The sequence below is a fragment of the Coregonus clupeaformis genome, chromosome 21 (genome assembly GCF_020615455.1).
Source record: "Coregonus clupeaformis isolate EN_2021a chromosome 21, ASM2061545v1, whole genome shotgun sequence".
NCBI lineage: Eukaryota > Metazoa > Chordata > Actinopteri > Salmoniformes > Salmonidae > Coregonus > Coregonus clupeaformis.
This window is the reverse complement of record NC_059212.1, coordinates 53,999,665-54,026,572: the sequence shown is the minus strand read 5'-3', so window position 1 is coordinate 54,026,572 and position 26,908 is coordinate 53,999,665. Positions and strand designations below refer to the sequence as shown.

General features: G+C 44.0%; 1 protein-coding gene across 4 annotated transcripts; it reads right to left on the bottom strand.

Annotated features, from left to right (window-relative positions):
- LOC121535428 (ran-binding protein 3) lies at nucleotides 1-26,908 on the bottom strand. Of its 4 annotated transcripts, none has more exons than XM_041842482.1 (16): nucleotides 26,824-26,908; nucleotides 22,243-22,298; nucleotides 22,058-22,094; nucleotides 20,937-21,026; nucleotides 20,755-20,832; nucleotides 20,455-20,520; nucleotides 19,697-19,896; nucleotides 19,296-19,397; nucleotides 16,749-16,840; nucleotides 16,469-16,544; nucleotides 12,913-13,012; nucleotides 12,493-12,617; nucleotides 10,561-10,681; nucleotides 7,871-8,013; nucleotides 4,711-4,891; nucleotides 1-1,844 (listed from the first exon to the last, which is right to left on the bottom strand). In XM_041842482.1, exons 1-16 carry the CDS (start codon nucleotides 26,843-26,845, stop codon nucleotides 1,801-1,803), a joined length of 1,533 nt encoding a protein of 510 aa, XP_041698416.1. In that variant the 5' UTR covers nucleotides 26,846-26,908; the 3' UTR covers nucleotides 1-1,800. The 4 variants fall into 4 exon arrangements, with proteins under 4 accessions (XP_041698416.1, XP_041698418.1, XP_041698417.1 ...); XM_041842484.1 differs by having other exon boundaries at nucleotides 19,697-19,884; XM_041842483.1 differs by having other exon boundaries at nucleotides 20,940-21,026.

Below are 26,908 nucleotides of genomic sequence, written 5' to 3'. Positions count from 1 at the left end.
TCAGTCCAAAATGTTTTATTTTGTAAAGAGGGAAGGGGAGGAGTTGAGAACATTTACTAAAGAATAATATATTCAACGGAGTAGCTGCGGGATCGCTAACCCTTACCATTACTAAAGGATAATTCATATATTCATCGGCGTGGCTGCGGATCCGGCTTTCTCGGGATCTGCTTCTGTGCATGTGCGGATTACGTTCTGTACACGTGTATATTCTCTGCTCTAGTCGTAGAGAACAGGCTACTCAGACGAATGGTGCTCGTTTAATAAAGTTGGATAAAATCTGAATCAATGTCGGCAAGATCATTTAATGATATTATTCTACATAACAGAACGTCATCCGCACACGCACAGAAGCTTCGGGATCTTTAGTCAGACGAACTCGGAAAAGTCGGATCCGCAGCCACGAATGTCCATGACATTCAAGGGTAGTACGGTTGTTTGAATGAACTCCATTTTTTCACACACAAAATAAATCTTCATTCCAGCTGATTTTTTTTCTCTCTCCAAATGAAATGAAAATGGATAAAACGTTTATATAATATTATCAACAACAAATAATACAGTAAACACAATATAAACCCTCAAGATGTCAGAAATGAAAACCATCACACAGAATGTAGATTGATTTTGTTGAGTTACTTTCTTGAGAAACATAAAACATGGTCAATGAATAGATGACACAAAGTCATATCAATTTTAGAGACATTTTCCAGGTGAATCCTTGGCTTTGTCCCAACTCTTTCCTCCCAAAGTGTGCACTTGTTCACTTCCCTTCACAGATTTGAATGGAAATGACGGGTGTAACAAATGTGGTTAAAACCGATTGACTCCACCAATCCATTTTTTTTATTTTTATGTGCGGGCACATTTCCACTGGATTTACCAGTGTTTTACCCAAAAGGATCAGACTTTTCTATTTCCATCTACTCGGGGCGGCACCCGTGTCTCATTGGGCTCCGGGGGGACCTGCTCTGACTGAATGAGTGCACACTTCAGGATGAAGGAGATATTATTGGGACATGCCCCTCGTTGCCTGCTCTGTCGGTTATCCTTGGAGCATTAATCCACAAGAGTTGTGTATTTGTTTTAGTCCTTTATTAGGAAATCTAAGAAACTGCTATAATTTGAAGACTGAGTGATGCGGACTAGCCCTAGACATTAGAAACAGACAGTGCATATTACATGTTGTTAGATAACTCGTGAAATTGATGACCCAAAATAAATTACATATCCGGAAACTATTCAACATGTGAGAGCTGGATGGATGGGGATGGTGAACCGAATGTAAGACCAGTCAAATGACTGACCATAAGACAGATCAGTACACGGTGACAGCCATGAGTTCCTCTGGAGCCGGGGGTGGTTTGGGTGGGTCCAAGAGGTGCGGTGGTCTGGTGAGTAGAAAGGTCCCATAGTAGAAACTGCATTCTTAAACATGTGTCATACCTTAAAATGTCAGAGAGGAAAACACCCTCGTACTCATCAATATGATGAGCAGCTAAGTCACAAACCTCCCCCAAAAAGCTGTGGTCTTTTATTGCAGACGCTAAAAAAAAATAAAAAATAAAAAAATACAACTCCAGATGTTTACGTTGGTTGAATGAAAAGGAAAAAATGAACTGCACGAGTTGGGGTGAGACACTTCGGCACAGGTAATTTTTTTTTTAATTCCTGGAGCTAGAATTCTAAATATCCAAAAGTACTGGTCTGAAGGACCCATGTTGGTTAGGGTGGGGTGTCCGTGGGGATGCCTGCAGTAAAAGGCCCCTTAAACAGCAGCAGTATCCTGACAGGCTAACGCTATGTGCTCCCAGCAGCCTGGGTCTCCCCTCCCTCGGAGTTACCTGCAGGACAGAACACTGTTAAAATAATACAATCAGTGTTTTCCCAATATGCATTTAGCAGTGGCACACAGGAATCATTTTCTGGATGGTAAATTGTTTTTAGTGTAAACTTAAAAAGGACTAAACCAGATATTAAGAATGTAGAAAAGATAATGGAGCAATATAAAAAACTAATAAGATCATCTTTGAGAACTAACAATCACCTAAAGAAAAACTAGACAGTCAGGGAGAATCTGAAATTCCAAAAATGTCATGGCATGGGGTCCCCATTGATTTTCTTATGTTTGAGTCATTTAGATAGCATAAGAACAAGGCATAAGCCATGGCAAAATGTGTAGAATTGCAGGAAATAGCTTTAAAACAGCTAAATTGTCTCTGCGGCAAAGAGGAGGTCCTCTAAAACCGTCCCTTTGGCCGCAGAGCAGCCGAACAGTGACTGGACACACTAGAATAGTAGGCGTTGGGCAGTATCCAGATTGTCATGACCTTGTGCCTTACCGGGATATTCGGTAATACCGGCACTGAACACGAGGGGTGCTATTTTCAAACCCCACTGAACCTCTGTAATCCGAAGGTTAGCAATGCTAACAAGTACATGTAAAATCCCATAGGGAATGCTAAATAAATGCTAACGAGCTCATTGCGAACATTTTATACATTCTCTGACCTAAAGTATTTGCAGAACAGACATCCCAGATAATAATGTTATACAAGTAACTCAAAAATGCTACTCACAATTTGCTGCACGCACAAAACAAATATTAGACAGCAAGGCTCTTGATCCAGGAGGGGATTCTCTGCTGTTACCAAGCGAATCTTGATTTTGAAAGTAGCTAACCACTTAGCTAACTAGCTACTAAATTAGCAAACCAACTGCAGAGCATTTAGCACATTTTAGACAGTTAACTTAATAGGTATAAGATATCTAGCTGGCAAACATTTAGTTGTGAATTCCATATTGTAACTAGATCACCTGTGCTCCAGTATCTCGTCACCATGTGCTTGTAAACAAACATCACGTGACCTAAGGACTACCGGTAAACTTCATAATGAAAAATGATGTGACGTGAAATGAAGAACGGGGGGATCTATTGGACAAATTCCGGTAGGTCCCTTCCAGTCTCGTTCCGTTTGCTACCGTTTAAGAAAATGTTTTGCAACAGATCGTCGATTGAATACACCCCAGGCCTCTCCCTAGTATTCTCTGTCAAGGTGGTGCTGATATAGGCCTAAGGTTGGGTAGGTCTGGAGGGGGTCAGTTAACTTCCCCCTCAAGAAGTTGGAGCATTTAGTTTCTTTTACATTTTTGTCATTTAGCAGACACTCTTATCCAGAGCGACTTACAGTTAGTGAGTGCATACATTATTATTTTTTTCATACTGGCCCCCCGTGGGAATCGAACCCACAACCCTGGCGTTGCAAACGTCATGCTCTATCAACTGAGCTACATCCCTGCTGGCCATTCCCTCCCCTACCCTGGACGACGCTGGGCCAATTGTGCGCCGCCTCATGGGTCTCCCCGTCGCGGCCGGCTACGACAGAGCCTGGATTCGAACCAGGATCTCTAGTGGCACATTTAACCAGTAAATGCCATTTCCTGAAACCTAAAGCCTGAAATTATATCAAACAATGTAGCTAACACAGAAGTATTGTGTTTTATCCTAAATGAAATGGAGGTGGTCTCAATGACTCACATTCTTTGGGGGTTAAATTTAGGAGTAATGATTTTTCAAATTAATAGGTGTCTATGTGGACAGTCTACTGAAAATGTAAACTGGCTTCTAAAATTTTGTTTGGGGAGAAAATTCAGAATAATTCAATTGCTGGATGCAATGTAGTAGTTTAGTTTACTGTAGGCTTTTTGGAATATGAAACAACTGAACTATATGAGCTTGTATCAGATCTCCATCCCTGACCTAATCCATCATATTAGGTCTGACTACTAGGCTACCTAGTATTCAACATGCCTTGTCGTCATTGATGAACTGACTATTATCATTACTTAGCAGCCTACTGTTGACATGCAGCAATGTCAAGAGGACAGATCAATAACTGTTTAATTAACATAGGCCTACTAATCGTTAACAGTCCAACATAGCTTTATGTTAACGACGGTATTAGAGGAAAAGCTCTCTCTGCCATGTCCGTTTCCAGCAGCGACGCGCACTGAACTACCTCAGCACGTGTTTCCTTGCTCGTCAACGCGCTCCCGCCTACTACCGTTGCGGAGATCAAAGCATGTGCGGGCAAGAAAGTTATTTTAGTTGACTAAACGCTGTAGCTAACTACCTTCGTCGTAATGACGCCTTAGCTAAGGAGCCAATTACGAAATAAGTGGTTATGTGCTTGACTAAGATACCATTTTGGAAAATGTATTTGGCAAACAGTTCGTTCGCCATTTTTCCTACCCTTTTTCCTCACAAACCATTGGTGTCAACGGACAAAGTGGAGAGCTGCCATCCAGCTCGAGGGAGGAAAACAGTACTACGACTATGTGGGGCGGGCCGGAGAGCTAGAGATTTTTTCTCCTTGCCCAAGTCCTCTGATTGGCTCAGCTCCAACTTCAGACGGTTGAGTCAAACACCACAATGTGCCAACTAGAAGCCTACTTTTGCGTATTTCATGGTAGTTTTTTCGTACCAGCGTGCTTTGATATCAAATTGCGTGCATGGTACGCAAAATGCGTGTGGGTTGGCAGGTCTGATGACCGGACACACTAGTAATAGTGACTGGAGAGATATGGGTAGACACACTGACTAAAAGTACACAAACAAGTACCACAAAGGCAGTTGACGAACCTTGAAGTCTCACAAACTGGGGGTTGAATGACACACCCACCCAACTAGAGAGGTCGCTAGGTACAGACCTGCTGCTGCGTTGTTGACCTGGTCTTCCTCATCGCTGTCCCCATCAGAGTGGGGCAGGTCAGCCTCGGGGACGTAGTCTGCAGCCGGGGTCTCATGGGGCTCCTGGTCCGCGCGGCTCTTCAGGGCCAGGATACGATGGTGCAGGGCTGCAGCCAGCTGACCTGTGTCCTTAGAACTGGCCTGTTAAACCAAATAAATTAAAAATTTTACATTTACATTTTAGTCATTTAGCAGACGCTCTTATCCAGAGCGACTTACAGTTAGTGAATATACTGGCCCCCCGTGGGAATCGAACCCACAACCCTGGCGTTGCAAACACCATGCTCTATCAACTGAGCTACATCCCTGCCGGCCATTCCCTCCCTTACCCTGGACGACGCTGGGCCAATTGTGCGCCGCCCATGAGTCTCCCGGTCGCGGCCGGCTGCGACAGAGCCTGGATTCGAACCAGGATCTCTAGAGGCACAGTTAGCACTGCGATGCAGTGCCTTAGACCACTGCGCCACTCAGGAGACTAAAAATCACATTTATTTTATAGAGCCCTTTTCTTTTTACATTAGCAGTCGTCACAAAGTGCTTTACAGATACCTAGCCCAAAACCCCAAAGAGTAAGCAATGCAAAAGAACAGCGGCTAGGAACTTCCTAGAAGGCAGGAACCTAGGAAGAAACCTAGAGAGGAACCAGGCTCCGAGGGGTGGTCAGTCCTCTTCTGGCTGTGCCGGGTGGAGATTTAAGAGTACCTGTGGCCATTACGGCCAGATCCATAAGGGACCACAAAGACAAGAGATAAACAACATCTGACAGACAACATTGTTTCCCCTATATACATTTAGCAGTGGCGTAGTTTTTTATTCTTTTTAAATTGTTTAAATAATTTTCCGGACTGTAAAAAGTTCAGTGTAAACTTTAACGACTAAAACCAGATATAAAGTATGTAGAAAATATAATGGGAGCAATTTTTTGTTGTTGTTGAATAAGATCATCTTTGAGAACAAACAATCACTGAAATAAAAACTAGATCGTCAGGGAAAATGTCATGGCATGGGGGGGGGGGCTCCCATTGATTTAGTTATGTTTGAATCACTCAGACACTGCAGCATAAGAACACAGCATAAGCCATGGAAAATGTGTAGAACTGCAGGAAATCTGCTTTAAAAACAGCAACATTTAGTCTCTGTGGCCAAGAGGGCCTCTAAAACCGCTCCATTGGCCACGCCCACTACAGGGGACAGTGCTGTATGTGTGATGACCATAACATGACGCAGGTTAGGCGATGGTGCTGTATGTGTGATGACCATAACATGACGCAGGTTAGGGGATGGTGCTGTATGTGTGATGTCCATAACATGACGCAGGTTAGGGGATGGTGCTGTATGTGTGATGTCCATAACATGACGCAGGTTAGGGGATGGTGCTGTATGTGTGATGACCATAACATGACGCAGGTTAGGGGATGGTGCTGTATGTGTGATGACCATAACATGACGCAGGTTAGGGGATGGTGCTGTATGTGTGATGACCATAACATGACGCAGGTTAGGGGATGGTGCTGTATGTGTGATGACCATAACATGACGAGGTTAGGGGATGGTGCTGTATGTGTGATGACCATAACATGACGCAGGTTAGGGGATGGTGCTGTATGTGTGATGACCATAACATGACGCAGGTTAGGGGATGGTGCTGTATGTGTGATGTCCATAACATGACGCAGGTTAGGGGATGGTGCTGTGTGTGATGACCATAACATGACGCAGGTTAGGGGATGGTGCTGTATAGGTGATGTCCATAACATGACGCAGGTTAGGGGATGGTGCTGTATGTGTGATGACCATAACATGACGCAGGTTAGGGGATGGTGCTGTATGTGTGATGACCATAACATGATGCAGGTTAGGGGATGGTGCTGTATGTGTGATGACCATAACATGACGCAGGTTAGGGGATGGTGCTGTATGTGTGATGACCATAACATGACGCAGGTTAGGGGATGGTGCTGTATGTGTGATGACCATAACATGACGCAGGTTAGGGGATGGTGCTGTATGTGTGATGACCATAACATGACGCAGGTTAGGGGATGGTGCTGTATGTGTGATGACCATAATATGATGCAGGTTAGGAGATGGTGCTGTATAGGTGATGACCATAACATGACGCAGGTTAGGGGATGGTGCTGTATATGTGATGACCATAACATGACGCAGGTTAGGGGATGGTGCTGTATGTGTGATGACCATAACATGAAGCAGGTTAGGGGATGGTGCTGTATGCGTGATGTCCATAACATGACGCAGGTTAGGGGATGGTGCTGTATAGGTGATGTCCATAACATGACGCAGGTTAGGGGATGGTGCTGTATGTGTGATGACCATAACATGACGCAGGTTAGGGGATGGTGCTGTATGCATGATGTCCATAACATGACGCAGGTTAGGGGATGGTGCTGTATGTGTGATGACCATAACATGACGCAGGTTAGGGGATGGTGCTGTATGTGTGATGACCATAACATGAAGCAGGTTAGGGGATGGTGCTGTATGTGTGATGTCCATAACATGACGCAGGTTAGGGGATGGTGCTGTATGTGTGATGACCATAACATGATGCAGGTTAGGGGATGGTGCTGTATAGGTGATGACCATAACATGAAGCAGGTTAGGGGATGGTGCTGTATGTGTGATGACCATAACATGACGCAGGTTAGGGGATGGTGCTGTATAGGTGATGTCCATAACATGACGCAGGTTAGGGGATGGTGCTGTATGTGTGATGACCATAACATGACGCAGGTTAGGGCATGGTGCTGTATGCGTGATGTCCATAACATGACGCAGGTTAGGGGATGGTGCTGTATGTGTGATGACCATAACATGACGCAGGTTAGGGGATGGTGCTGTATGTGTGATGACCATAACATGACGCAGGTTAGGGGATGGTGCTGTATGTGTGATGACCATAACATAACGCAGGTTAGGGAATGGTGCTGTATGCGTGATGACCATAACATGACGCAGGTTAGGGGATGGTGCTGTATAGGTGATGACCATAACATGACGCAGGTTAGGGGATGGTGCTGTATGCGTGATGACCATAACATGACGCAGGTTAGGGGATGGTGCTGTATGTTTGATGCAGACAAGGGGATGGTGTCGTACCGATATTAGGAACACTTTGACCCCCTGGTCCTCTGTGTCCATGGCGGTGATCCGGACGCTCTTCTCGCTGGCCTTGTCCACCTGCATCTGGGGCCACAGCTTGGTGTTCAGGATCAACCTTAAGCTGCCCTGGGTCCGCATCACTGGGGAACAGATATTTACAGGGTAGTTACAGACAGATCACTGGGGAACACATATTTACAGGGTAGTTACAGACAGATCACTGGGGAACAGATATTTACAGGGTAGTTACAGACAGATCACTGGGGAACACACATACAGTGCATTCGGAAAGTACTCAGACCCCTTGACTTTTTCCACTTTGTTACGTTACAGCCTTATTCTAAAATGGATTAAATTGTTTTTTTTCCCCCTCATCAATCTACACACATAATGACAAAGCAAAAACAGGTTAAGAAATTCTGCAAATGTATGAAATAAAAATAACAATAAATATCACATTTCCATAAGAATTCAGACCCTTTACTCAGTACTTTGTTGAAGCGCCTTAGGCAGCGATTACAGCCTCGAGCATTCTTGGGTATGACGCTACAAGCTTGGCACACCTGTATTTGGGGAGTTTCTCCCATTCTTCTCTGCAGATCCTCTCAAGCTCTGTCAGGTTGGATGGGGAGCATTGCTGCACAGCTATTTTTAGGTCTCTCCAGAGATGTTCAAGTCCGGGCTCTGGCTGGGCCTCTCAAGGATATTGAGAGACTTGTCCCGAAGCCACTCCTGCGTTGTCTTGGCTGTGTGCTTAGGGTTGTTGTCCTGTTGGAAGGTGAACCTTTGCCCCAGTCTGAGGTCCTGAGTACTCTGGAGCAGGTTTTCATCAAGGATCTCGCTGTACTTTGCTCTGTTCATCTTTCCCTTGATCCTGCCTAGTCTCCCAGTCCCTGCTGCTGAAAAACATCCCCACAGCATGATGCTGCCAACACCATGCTCCACCGTAGGGATGGTGCCAGGTTTCCTCCAGATGTGACGCTTGGCATTCAGGCCAAAGAGTTCAATCTTGGTTTCATCAGACCAGAGAATCTTGTTTCTCATGGTCTGAGAATCCTTTAGGTGCCTTTTGGCAAACTCCAAGCAGGCTGTCAAGTGCCTTTTACTGAGGAGTGGCATCCGTCTGGCCACTCTACCATAAAAGGCCTGATTGGTGGAGTGCTGCGCTGCAGAGATGGTTGTCCTTCTGGAAGGTTCTCTCATCTTCACAGAGGAACTCTGGAGCTCTGTCAGTGACCATCAGGTTCTTGGTCACCTCCCTGACCAAGGGCCTTCTCCCCCGATTGCTCAGTTTAGCCAGGCGGTCAGCTCTAGGAAGAGTCTTGGTGCTTCCAAACTTCTTCCATTTAAGAATGATGGTGGCCACTGTGTTCTTGGGGACCTTCAATGCTGCAGAAATGTTTTGGTACCCTTCCCCAGATCTGTCCCTCGACACAATCCTGTCTCGGAGCGCTACGGACAATGCCATCAACCTCTTGGCTTGATTTTTGCTCTGACATGCTCTGTCAACTGTGGGACCTTATATAGACAGGCGTGTGCCTTACCAAATTTACATTTACATCATTTAGCAGACGCTCTTATCCAGAGCGACTTACAAATTGAACATGTCCAATCAATAGAATTTACCACAGGTGGACTCCAATCAAGTTGTAGAAACATCTCAAGGACGATCAATTGAAACAGGATGCACCTGAGCTGAATTTTGAATTTCATGGCAAAGGGTTTGAACACTTATGTAAATAAGGTATGTTTTTATTTTTAATACATTTGCTACATTTTCTAAAAACCTGTTTTCGCTTTGTCATTATGGGGTATTGTGTGTAGATTGAGGAATTGTATAATTTTTTTATTTAATCAATTTTAGAATAAGGCTGTAACGTAACAAAATGTGGGGTCTGAATACTTTCCAAATGCACTGTATACAGGGTAATTATAGACAGATCACTGGAGAACACCGATATATACACTACCAGTCAAAAGTTTGGACACACCTACTCATTCAAGGGTCTTTCTTTAGTTTTACATTGTAGAATAATAGTGAAGACATCAAAACTATGAAATAACACATATGGAATCATGTAGTAACCAAAAAAAAAAGTGTTAAACAAATCCAAATATATTTTATATTTGTGATTCTTCAAATAGCCACCCTTTGCCTTGATGACAGCTTTGCACACTCTTGGCATTCTCTCAACCAGCTTCACCTGGAATGCTTTTCCAACAGTCTTGAAGGAGTTCCCACATATGCTGAGCACTTGTTGGCTGCTTTTCCTTCACTCTGCGGTCCGACTCATCCCAAACCATCTCATTTGGGCAAATATTGCACAATCCAGGTGTGCAAAGGTCTTAAGAGTATTGCCCAGAAAGACTCTCAGCTGCAATCACTGCCAACATTTTCTAAAAACATGTTTTCACTGTCATTATGGGGTACTGTGTGTAGATGGGTGAGAAAAAATATACATTTAATCAATTTTGAATTCAGGCTGTCACAACAAAATGTGGACTAAGTCAATGGGTATGATTACTTTCGGAAGACATTATCCTCCTTCAATCCATTTTGGGACCGTTCAATCCCAATAACCATGATGACTGTGGTCGGTTCTTAGGAAGGGCTTGTGAGTTATATCCTGTAAGTTACTGAGACAAACAACCCTTCACGAGGTGTGCGTGTGTGTCTGTGTACTTACCTAGACGTGACTGTAATGATCCGTCATCTGTGGATGCCATGTCATTGAGCCTGAGCAGTCCTCGACCTCGCTCTATCCACGACTGGGCCGTCATGTCAAACACAAACAACTTGCACTGGACCTGAGGGAGGGAAAAGCAACATTAAAACACTTGCTTGGGGGAGGGGAGCGGGGTTTATGTATCAAGCGTCTAGGTGTACTGATCTAGGATCAGGTCCTCCTTGTAATCTAATACAGTCGTGGTCAAAAGTTTTGAGAATGACACAAGTATTGGTCTTCACAAAGTTCGCTGCTTCAGTGTTTTTAGATATTTTTGTCAGATGTTACTATGGTATACTGAAGTATAATTACAACCATTCCATTAGTGTCAAAGGCTTTTATTGACAATTACATTAAGTTTATGAAAAGGAGTCAATATTTGCAGTGTTGACCCTTCTTTTTCAAGACCTCTGCAATCCGCCCTGGCATGCTGTCAATTAACTTCTGGGCCACATCCTGACTGATGGCAGCCCATTCTTGCATAATCAATGCTTGGAGTTTGTCAGAATTTGTGCGTTTTTGTTTGTCCACCCGCCTCTTGAGGATGGACCACAAGTTCTCAATGGGATTAAGGTCTGGGGAGTTTCCTGGCCATGGACCCAAAATGTCGATGTTTTGTTCCCCGAGCCACTTAGTTATCACTTCTGCCTTATGGCAAGGTGCTCCATCATGCTGTAAAAGGCATTGGTCGTCACCAAACTGTTCTTGGATGGTTGGGAGAAGTTGCTCTCGGAGGATGTGTTGGTACCATTCTTTATTCATGGCTGTGTTCTTAGGCAAAATTGTGAGTGAGCCCACTCCCTTGGCTGAGAAGCAACCCCACACATGAATGGTCTCAGGATGCTTTACTGTTGGCATGACACAAGACTGATGGTAGCGCTCACCTTGTCTTCTCCGGACAAGGTGTTTTCCGGATGCCCCAAACAATCGGAAAGGGGATTCATCAGAGAAAATGACTTTACCCCAGTCCTCTGCAGTCCAATCCCTGTACCTTTTGCAGAATATCAGTCTGTCCCTGATGTATTCCCTGGAGAGAAATGGCTTCTTTGCTGCCCTTCTTGACACCAAGCCATCCTCCAAAAGTCTTCGCCTCACTGTGTGTGCAGATGCACTCGCACCTGCCTGCTGCCATTCCTGAGCAAGCTCTGCACTGGTGGTGCCCCGATCCAGCAGCTGAATCAACTTTAGGAGACGGTCCTGGCGCTTGCTGGACTTTCTTGGGTGCCCTGACGCCTTCTTCACAACAATTTAACCTCTCTCCTTGAAGTTCTTGATGATCCGATAAATGGTTGATTTAGGTGCAATTTTACTAGCAGCAATATCCTTGCCTGTGAAGCCCTTTTTGTGCAAAGCAATGATGATGGCACGTGTTTCCTTGCAGGTAACCATGGTTAACAGAGGAAGAACAATGATTTCAAGCACCACCCTCCTTTTAAAGCTTCCAGTCTGTTATTCTAACTCAATCAGCATGACAGAGTGATCTCCAGCCTTGTCCTCGTCAACGCTCTCACCTGTGTTAACGAGAGAATCACTGACATGATGGCAGCTGGTCCTTTTGTGGCAGGGCTGAAATGCAGTGGAAATGTTTTTTTTTGGGGGGGGGGGGGATTAAGTTCATTTTCGTGGCAAAGAGGGACTTTGCAATCAATTGCAATTCATCTGATTACTCTTCATGACATTCTGGAGTATATGCAAACTGCCATCATCAAAACTGAGGCAGCAGACTTTGTGAAAATTAGTATTTGTGTCATTCTCAAAACGTTTGACCACGACTGTACATTACGATCTAAAAGGCAAAACTAATCCTAGATCAGCACTCCTCCTCTGGGTTGTTTTGTGACTATGCACCCTGATGTATTCCTACATAGTCAGCAACAGAGACTGGCCACCGACCTGTAAAACGTTACTTTCTGATTCCTCTCCAGTTCTGACGTCTACTTTCTCTAAGATGCATTTCTTGGCTGTGGCTTTGGTGTACGCTGCTGCAGACTCCTCCAGTGACTCTGTCACGTTGTTACCTGTGATCACACGCGCACACAAAACCAGATAAGGACGCACATCTAACTAATTAACACACTGGGGCCAGCACTAGATTGTAGTGAAGATTGAGAAGCCAGTCTGTCAAGAGTTATAGCTCAATTGGTAGAGCATGGCGCTTGTAACGCCAGGGTAGTGGGTTCGATCCCCGGGACCACCCATACGTAAAAATGTATGCGCACATGACTGTAAGTCGCTTTGGATAAAAGCGTCTGCTAAATGGCATATTATTATTATATTATTATCCTGCGAGACATCAGTGTGTATGTGTCTTACCCTTCTCTGGTGTGTTTTCCTTTGAGGAGGGTTCAGACACAGGGGGAGCCGGTAAGTCTTTACAGTCCTCCTCTGATGCTTCACCTCCTCTAAGAGGACTCTGAAAAAAACACAGTACGCCGTCAGTCAACCGCGCAGTACGCCGCCAGTCAACCGCGCAGTACGCCGCCAGTCAACCGCGCAGTACGCCGCCAGTCAACCGCGCAGTACGCCGCCAGTCAACCGCGCATTGTCTCGACAGTTCAATAATAAAGTCCACTCCTACAATACACTCCTGATAAGGGCACTCATTATGTGTGTGCACTGACAATAAGTGTGCGGTTTTCTAGTCCCAATTCAACCATATTCTATTTGCGTTGTCCTGATAACATTGTCCTGCATGATTGGAGTTACTGCAAGCTATCATAGCAGTCGCAGGCTGATCCATTTCTCAGGAGCCGTATCGATTTGGGTTCAACTGGGTTCGATCTACCACCAGCTCTACTGTCTGTCATGGCCTGAAGGACAACATCACCACTAACCAACCAGTCTACTGTCTGTCGTGGCCTGAAGGACAACATCACCACTAACCAACCAGTCTACTGTCTGTCGTGGCCTGAAGGACAACATCACCACTAACCAACCAGTCTCTACTGTCTGTCATGGCCTGAAGGACAACATCACCACTAACCAACCAGTCTCTACTGTCTGTCATGGCCTGAAGAACAACATCACCACTAACCAACCAGTCTCTACTGTCTGTCATGGCCTGAAGGACAACATCACCACTAACCAACCAGTCTCTACTGTCTGTCATGGCCTGAAGGACAACATCACCACTAACCAACCAGTCTCTACTGTCTGTCATGGCCTGAAGGACAACACCACCACTAACCAACCAGTCTACTGTCTGTCGTGGCCTGAAGGACAACATCACCACTAACCAACCAGTCTCTACTGTCTGTCATGGCCTGAAGGACAACACCACCACTAACCAACCAGTCTACTGTCTGTCATGGCCTGAAGGACAACACCACCACTAACCAAACAGTCTCTACTGTCTGTCATGGCCTGAAGGACAACATCACCACTAACCAACCAGTCTACTGTCTGTCATGGCCTGAAGGACAACACCACCACTAACCAACCAGTCTCTACTGTCTGTCATGGCCTGAAGGACAACACCACCACTAACCAACCAGTCTCTACTGTCTGTCATGGCCTGAAGGACAACATCACCACTAACCAACCAGTCTCTACTGTCTGTCATGGCCTGAAGGACAACACCACCACTAACCAACCAGTCTCTACTGTCTGTCATGGCCTGAAGGACAACACCACCACTAACCAACCAGTCTCTACTGTCTGTCATGGCCTGAAGGACAACATCACCACTAACCAAACAGTCTCTACTGTCTGTCATGGCCTGAAGGACAACACCACCACTAACCAAACAGTCTCTACTGTCTGTCATGGCCTGAAGGACAACATCACCACTAACCAAACAGTCTCTACTGTCTGTCATGGCCTGAAGGACAACACCACCACTAACCAACCAGTCTCTACTGTCTGTCATGGCCTGAAGGACAACATCACCACTAACCAACCAGTCTCTACTGTCTGTCATGGCCTGAAGGACAACATCACCACTAACCAACCAGTCTCTACTGTCTGTCATGGCCTGAAGGACAACATCACCACTAACCAACCAGTCTACTGTCTGTCATGGCCTGAAGGACAACATCACCACTAACCAAACAGTCTCTACTGTCTGTCATGGCCTGAAGGACCACTAACCAAACAGTCTCTACTGTCTGTCATGGCCTGAAGGACAACATCACCACTAACCAAACAGTCTCTACTGTCTGTCATGGCCTGAAGGACCACTAACCAAACAGTCTCTACTGTCTGTCATGGCCTGAAGGACAACACCACCACTAACCAACCAGTCTCTACTGTCTGTCGTGGCCTGAAGGACAACATCACCACTAACCAACCAGTCTCTACTGTCTGTCATGGCCTGAAGGACAACACCACCACTAACCAACCAGTCTCTACTGTCTGTCATGGCCTGAAGGACAACATCACCACTAACCAACCAGTCTCTACTGTCTGTCATGGCCTGAAGGACAACACCACCACTAACCAACCAGTCTCTACTGTCTGTCATGGCCTGAAGGACAACATCACCACTAACCAACCAGTCTCTACTGTCTGTCATGGCCTGAAGGACAACATCACCACTAACCAACCAGTCTCTACTGTCTGTCATGGCCTGAAGGACAACATCACCACTAACCAACCAGTCTCTACTGTCTGTCATGGCCTGAAGGACAACATCACCACTAACCAAACAGTCTCTACTGTCTGTCATGGCCTGAAGGACAACACCACCACTAACCAACCAGTCTCTACTGTCTGTCATGGCCTGAAGGACAACATCACCACTAACCAAACAGTCTCTACTGTCTGTCATGGCCTGAAGGACAACATCACCACTAACCAAACAGTCTCTACTGTCTGTCATGGCCTGAAGGACAACATCACCACTAACCAACCAGTCTACTGTCTGTCATGGCCTGAAGGACAACATCACCACTAACCAACCAGTCTCTACTGTCTGTCATGGCCTGAAGAACAACATCACCACTAACCAACCAGTCTCTACTGTCTGTCATGGCCTGAAGGACAACATCACCACTAACCAAACAGTCTCTACTGTCTGTCATGGCCTGAAGGACAACATCACCACTAACCAAACAGTCTCTACTGTCTGTCATGGCCTGAAGGACAACATCACCACTAACCAACCAGTCTCTACTGTCTGTCATGGCCTGAAGGACAACATCACCACTAACCAACCAGTCTCTACTGTCTGTCATGGCCTGAAGGACAACATCACCACTAACCAAACAGTCTCTACTGTCTGTCATGGCCTGAAGAACAACATCACCACTAACCAACCAGTCTCTACTGTCTGTCATGGCCTGAAGGACAACATCACCACTAACCAACCAGTCTCTGTCTGTCATGGCCTGAAGGACAACATCACCACTAACCAACCAGTCTCTACTGTCTGTCATGGCCTGAAGGACAACATCACCACTAACCAACCAGTCTCTACTGTCTCATGGCCTGAAGGACAACATCACCACTAACCAAACAGTCTCTACTGTCTGTCATGGCCTGAAGGACAACATCACCACTAACCAAACAGTCTCTACTGTCTGTCATGGCCTGAAGGACAACATCACCACTAACCAAACAGTCTCTACTGTCTGTCATGGCCTGAAGGACAACATCACCACTAACCAAACAGTCTCTACTGTCTGTCATGGCCTGAAGGACAACACCACCACTAACCAACCAGTCTCTACTGTCTGTCATGGCCTGAAGGACAACACCACCACTAACCAACCAGTCTCTACTGTCTGTCATGGCCTGAAGGACCACTAACCAAACAGTCTCTACTGTCTGTCATGGCCTGAAGGACAACATCACCACTAACCAAACAGTCTCTACTGTCTGTCATGGCCTGAAGAACAACACCACTGCCAAACAAACAGTCTCTACTCACCAGGACCCTCTCTGACATGTTCTGTCCAAAGACAAATTTGGCCCCCTTGTCCGTATTGTTTGTGGCGTTCTTTGAACTGGAAGGGTGAAAATAAGAACATTAAGTTATTAGTATATTAGTCTTACAATGAATGCTTTAAACTAAGGTAGCTAAAACCATCATATTACGATCATTATAAGTATAACCTTCCAAATAGTGAAAAGACGTGCAACTCTGTCAGAGTAAAGTGGTCTGAAAATCCAGTGATATAAGTATTTCTACTCTGAAGACACTACATTACCTGGCGGTGGAAATGTACTCTAAGAAATAGTTAGTTCCCTCCTTCTGAGAGGCCAGGGGCAACGACTTGCCGTCTTTAGTGTTCTCTTCCAACTAGAGAGACAGAGAGAGAGAGCGACGTTCCCAAATAAAACTGAGATCATAATTCGCTTTAGGATATGAGAAAATGTACAAGAAAATGTACAAAAATTAATAAACTATTGAAAACAGCCTGTCTAGTTACATTATGAATTAACCCTTGTGTGGTGTTCGGGTCTGTGAGACCCATTTTCAATGTTTCCTAAAAGACAAATGAATTATTTTTTCAACCTGAGACTCATTGGCCGTGGCTCATGTAAAATAACACATTTTTCATTGAGTGCACACTGTGCAACCCCCCTACACATTTTTATTACATATGTGGTGTTCGGGTCCACTGGACCTGAGGGTAATAAAAGTGTGTGTGTAGGTGAAAACAAGTAAAAATGAAACAAAAAAGGTTTTCTGTGTGCCTTCACTCTGTCTTCCTCCTCCCTGGGCCTGCTGTTTCAACATAGCACCAAGAACCTGCCTGTCTCCCGCTTTTCTCACACTCTTTACCCTTTGTAGTGTGTGGAACCTCACAATGTCTTGCGGGAACCTGCACAATGTTACTACAATACATTATTTCAATACATTGTTTCGATACATTGTAAAAAAAAAAAAAAAAACTATTTTCCCACACTCTACCCCAGCCAGGTGCAAATTGGGGGAGGGACACGACAAATAAATAGCTTTGCATGTGTGGCTCTTTACCACATTCAATCAGTATGGAGAAAATAATCTCTGCTCAGAGGGCCTTAGAATATTGTTTTGCAGAGAGAGAAGCTAGTGTGGAAGGAGCGTCTTCCACTTTGAAAGATGAAGAATGTTCAGAATATGAGGATCATGTCTCTGGACCGCCTTCCCCTGTTTTACAACCCTGGGCCCAACGTTACTGTTGATGAGCAGCTTATGCCATTTATGGGCCGCTGCCCCTTCAGGCGGTACATACCGACTTGTGATGCTGCTTCATCATATGCGGGGAACTTGCAAGTGTATACGGGGAAGCCAGATGGAGGAGCCCCTGAGAAGAACCAAGGGATGCGGGTTGTCCTGGACGTGGCACAGGGACTCCGTGGCCACAACATCACATGCTATAACCTTTTTTACTTCGCACAAGCTGGGACAGGAGGTCCTCAAGAGGAAGCTGACGATGGTAGGAACAGTACGAAAAAACAAGCCAGAGCTCCCACCTCAGCCGTTGAATACACAGAACCGGCCTATCAATTCCTCTAAGTTTGTGTTCACGGCCGACACGTCCCTAGTGTCATACGTGCCAAAGAAAGGCAAAAAATGTGGTACTCATGAGTACGCTGCATAGGGATGGGAGAATCTGTGGCCGGGAACATCAAAAACCAGAAATCATAAAGGATTACATTGCCACAAAAGGAGGGGTGGACAATTTAGACAAGCTGGTGACTGGCTACAGCTGCAAAAGAAGAACCCTACGCTGGCCACTTGTGATATTCTTCAACATCTTGGACATCTCGGCGTACAACGCGTTTGTCATCTGGATGGCGTTGAACCCAGATTGGAACAGGGGGAAGCTCCAGAGGAGACGGCTCTTTCTCGAGGAGCTGGGCAAGGCATTGGTAAGACCTCAAATCCAGAGGAGGCAACATATCCCAAGGACTCCAGCTTCTGCAGCCATCGTGAGGAGGATTCAGGAGGAGGATGCTGGCGCCCCATCCGCCCGACCCACAGAACCAACAACTCTAATACCGGAAGTAAGTGTGAGTGATGTTGTTGCATGTGTGTGTGTGTCTGACTCTCCTACCTTGGCCTGCTGTAACTATATATGTGAGTGAGATGTTAGTAAAATTCCTGGACTAAGTGTTTTCATCATTCTAGATTGCAGCTGGTAGCAACAAGAAGAGGCGCTGTGATGTGTGTGGACCCATGAAGGACAGGAAGTCACAGTACAGATGCATCAAGTGCAAGAAATACATTTGCAACACACACACAGTAAAACTCTGTCCCTCATGTGGTGTGTAGACCGGCCTTCATTTGTGTTCAATGGGGCTCATTTATCATTTCCATAAAATACTGTATGTAAAATGTGTCCTTCCAATTTGTTCAGTTCAAGGCAATAAACATCAATAGTGATGAAAACCTTGTTTCATTTATATTTGGTCAAGATAAACATGATTTATTCCACCCATGTCTTGATTATAATTGATGTTTGTTTACAAAAATCAAATCGTATACAAAAAAAAATAATATATATAGCGCTTTTATTGATAAATGTGATCTAGCAGAGGTAAATGGCAAATATGAACCATGTATGCTGTCTATACTGCTTGTAATTGATCAAAGTATTTTTACGTAAATTGTTATGGCTGTATTGTTTTAAAAACCCAATAATGTTGTGGGTCCATCAGAACCGCGAACATTGTGTGAATAACAAACACATGAACACAACACAAGGGTTAAATAGAGTATCAGCACCCTACAAAAATATGAAGCGATCATGACAAATAAGACAAACCTTTGCTCGGTCTTTGATATTTTGCCCAAACACGAAAGAGGACTCTGCAGGACAGTCGTCCTTCTCTCCCCTCGCGTTGTCTTCCTCCTCTTTGTCATGTTTCTAGAGGAGACAGATGGGAATTCAGCTTTCATTTGTTGTTGTTGTAAAAGGCATAAAAAAAAAAAAAAATAAATAAATAAACAACTGAATGATTCTGACAGTAATAATATGGACTAAATCATATCCAAGAAGAAGGTCTCGGCAGTCACAACTTCATGTAACTACAGGCAAAATAAGTTGCTGCCATAGAGATGCATTAAATTAGCGTTCCACTTAATTATTTGGTTGCTGCACCGTTGCCACATTACACAAGCTTCTGTCTCTGTATGTTAAAAAAGGACCAGGATCCCAGTCCTCACCGGGGACTTGTTGAGGCCGTCTGAGTGCTCCGTGTTGTTCTGGAAGACGTTTGACCCTTCGGACGTCCCGTCTGTCGACTTCTTCACCCCGTTAGTGGACTCGGAGTTGGTCTTGGCTGGTGGGGCCTGGAGCAAAGCTGGCCTGAGGACACTGCGCTGCTGCTCCTTGGGTTTCTGACTGGGGACGCCTGGAACACAATCTGCTAATGGATTGGATCTGAATGCCTTACAGAACTACTCCATTCACAACCATGTTCTATACTATGTCACACCTACCATGTACTATATCACACCTACCATGTACTAGATCACACCTACCATGTACTATAGCACACCTACCATGTACTATATCACACCTACCATGTACTATGTCACACCTACCATGTACTATATCACACCTACCATGTACTATATCACACCTACCATGTACTATATCACACCTACCATGTACTATGTCACACCTACCATGTACTATATCACACCTACCATGTACTATATCACACCTACCATGTACTATATCACACCTACCATGCACTATATCACACCTACCATGTACTATATTACACCTACCATGCACGACCATGGACTACATCAAAACTACTACCATGCACGTCCATTCATATTAACATGCTGTAATACCATCTACTTTTACCATTTATTAGGGCCAGGACTTAGCCTGACCACTGGTCAGGAAAAAAACTCCTTGCCGTAAATCAACAAACACACACACACACACATACCCAGGCACTAATACCCACCTGAACTAGGTGCCTGCCCATGGATAAGAGTTGGTGGTTTTAAACGAAACCCTACCGGCTTCTCTTCTGGCGAGAGAAAAACAGAGGTACAATTGTTAATAAAAAAAACATAAACAAATGGCAGCTTTCAGTGTGTGGGGAGGGTACATTAATACGATCATTAAACGTACACTGTGCATGAAGGGTACTTTAGCCTGGACTTCAGTTTACAAGCATACAATCCATGTCACATACTGGAGATATAATGAGGGAAGCGTTTATGACGAGGAGGAACCATAGGAAGTAAACACTATGCCTCACCTGGCTCCGAGTCCTCGGAATTCCCAGTGGGAGACTGGCAGAAACTTGACGGCATGAAGACATTGTTCTTACTAGCAACTGCAGAGAGCAAGAGGCAGCGTTACACACACACACAAGACAGGTTCCAGCACTACTCTTCATGAATCAAGTGAAACACGGTCAGCTTCTCTGATGTGTACTACTACCAGAATGTGAAGACGGGAACTGTGTTGAAGATGAAGTCCTCTCTCTTTTCACTGGAGGACAGTAGCCACCATCATCTTTGTCTGAATCTGAAACCAAAAATACTTAGCCTCCAGTTCACGTGATTAAAGGGCGACTGAACGCACCGATTCCGCATTTGTTCCTCTGTTGCTCATTAAGAAAAATGAGATTTCAGTCTTTTGGGTGGGGTTTGATGTGGCAGTTACTGATGTTTGTCCCCCATGAGACGCCATAGGAACAAAGCCAGTATCACTCCTCAAAATAGTCAGAATGAATCTAAGATACATTTGGACGTTTTTGCAGAGGAGGTTTTAGTCACACAATCTAGTTAAGGTGTTTGGTGCAGTATTGCTCAAGTTAAAAAATGTGTGACGTCGTCTTATGTAAACAAAGTCTGATCCGCTGCTCTGCTGGTCAGTCTGTCCCACTGTCTGTGTTCTGCGGTAGGATTGGATAGAGCGCAATCACCGCAGCTGTGTATCCCCAGTTAGTGGACAAGTGAGCATTGACCAAATCAATTAAGTAATGACGAACTTACTTACAAAACTACGCTTTGGACGAGACTGCCTTTATGACCAACATTTTCCTATTTACACTTTGTACTACATTTTGACATTAGAATAAATGTTTGACTAATATCGATGCCAAATAGACGTTTCTCTATCAGCAAAGTTTTTAATTGCATTCAGTTGGGCTTTAATTAAGCAATAAGGCCCGAAGGTGTGGTATATGGCCAATGGCTAAGGGCTGTTCTTTCGCACAACGCAACACGGAGTGCCTGGATAAAGCCATTAGCCGTGGTATATATTTTATTGGCCATATACCACAAACCCCTGAGGTGCCTTATTGCTATTTTAAACTGGTTACCAACATAATTGTGTCATACCCGTGGTATACGGTCTGATATACCACAGCTTTCAGCCAATCAGCATTCAGGGTTGATAAACAACATGCCAGTTTAAAAAGCTCCAGCTTAGGAAATACAAAACCCCTCCTGGTAAACGAATTACAAGATTTATAACGACATCAATTTTAAGATTGGATGGAAAATATTAGGAAAAGTCTAATGGCCAAATCAGATATGCAGATCTAGGCTTACCTTCTCCATCTTCTGCACTGGATCCATCAGCTGACCTCTGTAATAGAGAGCAGCACTAAATCAACTGGGCTTCTCAGTCTAAAAACAACCGAGTCAAATTATGAAGCTTAACAGTGAATTTCCATGAAGAAGGCCCATTCATTTCAATGAATGTGTGGGTGATGAAACAACACCATCTGACTTACCTTCTGTGCTTTATCTTTTTGGAACACAAACATCGGTGGCACTATGGCAGGCTTCTCTGTTTCAGAAGAAGAGGGAAAGCATGCTTCACCATACAGGAGAAGAGTACGCTTAAGTGACTTGTGTGTAGTGTAGGTCTAATATAAAACAGACACCACATTGGTTTGTTTCAACAATACTTGTCTTGTCACAGTGACGGTTAAAACCAACCGTCGTGAGCCAACACACTGCAGCAGTCTTGAGTCGACAAGCTCTGTCGTAATGTTTTTGCAAAAAGCTAGAAGGTCTAGATCTGAGCAACCGATGTCCAGCACACTTGATTCTCTCTGTTTAACACAGGCATGTGTTTTCTAATTCTACAAAGATGCTCAGTGACACTTATGGAAATTCAGGAATACTGTATTTAGCTAAGCCTAGGCTAAACCATAAACATGGTGAGCGTTTCTGCCAAAAAAAAAAAGCAGACACATGGATTAAGACTTTATTTTCGCCTTCTTCCAAAGTAATGCTACACTGGTTCTACCACACAGCATAGCGATGCTCCCCACTCAGTTCAGACGCTTCTGAATAGACGCCAACCATTCATGATGCAAGGTCTGAGAATAAACAACTTTCATTACACAATCCTTCATTCCATTTTAATGAGGGGTTGATGTAAACAACACTGATCAGTTCAGTCACCAAAAACAACCAGAGCCTAGAATAGATAAGGGGCGTTATATTTCATTAAAAACCTGTATCTAAAGCAGATTAAGCTTCTTCTTTTTTTTAAAGGACAAAGGGTGCATAAAACAAAAGCTATTTATATCCTATGGCTAGCTATTTATAGTCTATCTATCCTATGAGTGGCTCTTGTGTTGCATCTAGAACAGTAGTCTACATGTATGGACACTACATTGACAAGAGCATTGGATTTGGACCATCAAAACACATGACCTAACTGAAGCCGACAGGACAACTAGCACAGCTGGCTCCTCTACAGGCCAGGGTCAGGGAGAGGACTGTCCTGCATTGTAAATAAACACAAGCACATGATACAGCTCAACGCCCACAATATTTTTAGCTTGACTGAAACAACTGTTGTCATAACAGTGACAAACAGTCGTGGTGTACGACACTGACGCCAGGCAGGGCAAATCAGTTTTGGTGCTTTCTCGTATATCATCAAAATTAATCAAGCATCACGTTTTTGGACTCGTTCAGCAGTTTTTACCTGACTAGATGCATATTCCTAAAGCTTAAATGATAACGCCGCTGCTTCTTGTTGACAAGACATTTTGATAAATAGCCCAATGTCAAAACACAGTTTTAAAGTGTCCATATCAATACCAATATGCAGAAACAGTTTGTGATATTGAAAACAAACATAAAAATGTACTATCTACACATACAGTGCCTTCAGAAAGTATCCATACCCCTTGACTTATTCCACATTTTGTTGCGTTACAGCCTGAATTCAACATTGATTACAATGATTTCTCACCCAGCTACACACAACACCCCATAATGACAAAGTGAAAACATGTTTTTAGACATTTTTGCAAATGTATTTGAAATAAAATACTGAAATATCTAATTTACTTAAGTATTCACACCCCTTTGCTATGACACTCCAAATTGAGCTCGGGTGCATCCAATATCCTTTGGTCATCCTTGAGACGTCACTAAAACTTGATTGGAGTCCACCTGTGGCCAATTCAATTGTTTGGACATGATTTAGAAAGAAACACACCCGTCTATACAAGGTCCCACAATTGACAGTGCATGTCAGAGCAGAAACTATACCATGAAGTCCAAGGAAATGTCTGTAGATCTCAGAGATAGAGTTGTGATTAGGCATATCTGGGGAAGGGTATAAGACAATTTCTAGAATGTTGAAAGGTTCCAAGAGCACAGTGGTCACCATTAATGGTGAAATTGAAAAAACATGGAACTAACCAGACTCTGCCTAGTGCTGGCCGTCCGACCAAACTAATCAACCGGGCAAGAAGGACCTTGGTCAGGGAGGTGACCAAGAACCTAATAACCACTGACAGATCTACAGAGTTCTTTGGCTGAGATGGGAGAACCTGCCAGAAGGACAAAAGTATTTACAGCACTTCAATGTGGGCTTTATGGGAGAGTGGCCCGATGGAAGCCACTCCTGAGAAAAAGACACATGACAACACGCCTGGAGTTTGCAAAAAGGCACATGAAAGACTACGAGCATATGGCAAAATATTATTTGGTCACATGAGACAAATTGTACTCTTTGGCCTGAATGCAAAACGCTACGTCTGGAGAAAACCAGGCACAGCCCATCTAACACCATCCTGCAAGGAAGAATGGAGGAAAATCCCCAAATCCAGATGTGCAAAGCTGATAGACATACCCAAGACTCAAAGCTGTAATTGCCGCCAAAGGTGCTTCTATAAAGTATTGACTCATTTCATTTTCAATACATTTGCAAACATTTCTAAAAACATGTTTTCACTTTGTCATTATGGGGTATTGTGTGTAGATGAATTCAGGCTGTCACAACAAAATGTGGAATAAGTCAAGGGGTATGAATACTTTGAAGGCAACAATAGTAATCATACTATATTTTTTTAAGGAGCACCTTAAACTGCACAAGCACCAAAAACCCTGCTGTTTTGACAAGTGGCAATAAATCACTCCTCAATAAAGAGGGAAATAGGTGCTGCTGAAACAACCACAACTCAAAAAACGCATGGAAACTGGAGATGTTTTGTTACATCACGGGTCAAAAGGACAACCTGCATAACAGTCAGCTACATTTTGGAATGTTGCATTTTGATATGGTGGTCACCAAAACAGAAAGAAACGCAACACTGTTTTGTCAATCACGCATATCGATTTCACGTTGAAATCAATTGCGCGAGAGGGTGAGATGAGGTGGTCCTGTTAAAACTAACACAGCACAAAAACCACACGGAATCTGGGAATAATGGGTAGGCTTACATCACTGGTTAGAGGACAGCTAGCTACGTCTTCAAGTGTACCGCAACACTTTTTTTGTTAATCACTTCCATCGATATCACGCTGAAATCAATAGAACAGGGGGGAAACGTTTGGGGTGTAGAGCGGTTTAAACTAACACTATTCAAAGGCCACTTTGAATAACTTATACATAGTTGGTTAGATGACAACTAGTTATTTTTTTATATTGGAATGTCGGATGTTGATTTCCGGAGGCTGCCATCACGTTAAAGGGAACAAAACACTTATGTCAACGTCAGTTAAAGCTGCAATATGTAACTTTTTGGGCGACGACCAAATTCACATAGCAATGCGTGCTATGGATCATTCTAATTGAAAGCTTATTTGTGCATTATTTCTATGCTTCCAGGTCTTAAGTTCGTTTTTGCGTCTTTTACTTTTCGGTTTTGTATACCAGCTTCAAATACTATATTTTTGGTTATGGAAAAATATTTCAGAGCAGTTTAGATGGTAAAATGATTCTCTATACTTGTTTGTTTTGTGACAAACTGAAATTAGGCGAACTATTAGAATTTAAGCAACCGGGAAATGGCGGAGCGAGTTCTGCATAGCGCATCTTTAACTATAGCGTGTCCTCCATAGCGTCTGTGCAGCAGCCTGAACGTTTGACGTTTCTAATAATAATAATAATATGCCATTTAGCAGACGCTTTTATCCAAAGCGACTTACAGTCATGCGTGCATACATTTTTGTGTATGGGTGGTCCCGGGGATCGAACCCACTACCTTGGCGTTACAAGCGCCGTGCTCTACCAGCTGAGCTACAGAGGACCACAACCATGACATAGCCACTGGCTTCCAATCAGATACATCAAAACAACTTAGTTAGCTAGTGACATAATTTGGCTAACTAATATACTGTCACAGTCTAGTCAGTTTTAGCTAACTAACTTACAAACCACAACGCTAGCTAGCGAATTTGATTTTGCGTAAGATTAGGCTCACCCAGCAGACTTGTTAATTAGCTACTGTACTAGCTAGTCCTCCAGTTCCAAATGTGCAGCATTCATTAGCTAAGATTGCTAACTACATTTGCTAACTACCTCACTGGCAAGTGGGGTTTTGACAGATAGTTGGCTTTCAAGAGTTCAGGGTTTTATTGGCTAGCTAGCTGTCCTTGACAAATAACACTCCTGCTAAAGTTAGCCATAGCCCCCGCCAAGGAGTAGTGAGTCATTTCGCCGGCTAACGTTAGCTAGCTGATGAAATTGTTAGCTAGCTAACGTTAGATATGACTGTCACAAATAAGCAACCCACATAGCTAGGTAGGTAGCAAACATGCTTTAACGTACATTACTAACTGATTAGATATACCTTGCTAACACGTAGATAAAAGTACCAACATTTCTGATAACCTAACTAACGTTTGCCAGCGTCCCATCCCCGCCTAAATAGAGACGCTAGCGTTGTGTCTGAAAGCTAACGTTTTCTTTTGTATGCAACCGGAGTGGACTTTGTTTTTTCGTTCAACCGTTCTCTTGAAAGGCTGTGAAGCACTACTTTTAGCACACGGTACTTGAACTATACTTAAAACTTAATGTAGATAATTCAACGGTTTCGATTCCTCACACGGCCACTGCTCACCTTCATTTGCCAAGTCCGCCATTTTCCCTCTTTGCTCACACCCACAATCCACCGCGCAAAATAAGTGTAGGCAGAAGGAAACAAA

Bases quoted from the DNA above. Each gene is read 5' to 3' on its own strand.
- LOC121535428 (XM_041842482.1), bottom strand. From the start codon at position 26,845: ATGGCGGACTTGGCAAATGAAG. The intron at 22,299-26,823 runs GTGAGCAGTGGC...CTTCTGAAACAG, and splicing joins GGCGGACTTGGCAAATGAAG to AGAAGCCTGCCATAGTGCCA. The intron at 22,095-22,242 runs GTAAGTCAGATG...TCTCTATTACAG, and splicing joins AAAAAGATAAAGCACAGAAG to AGGTCAGCTGATGGATCCAG.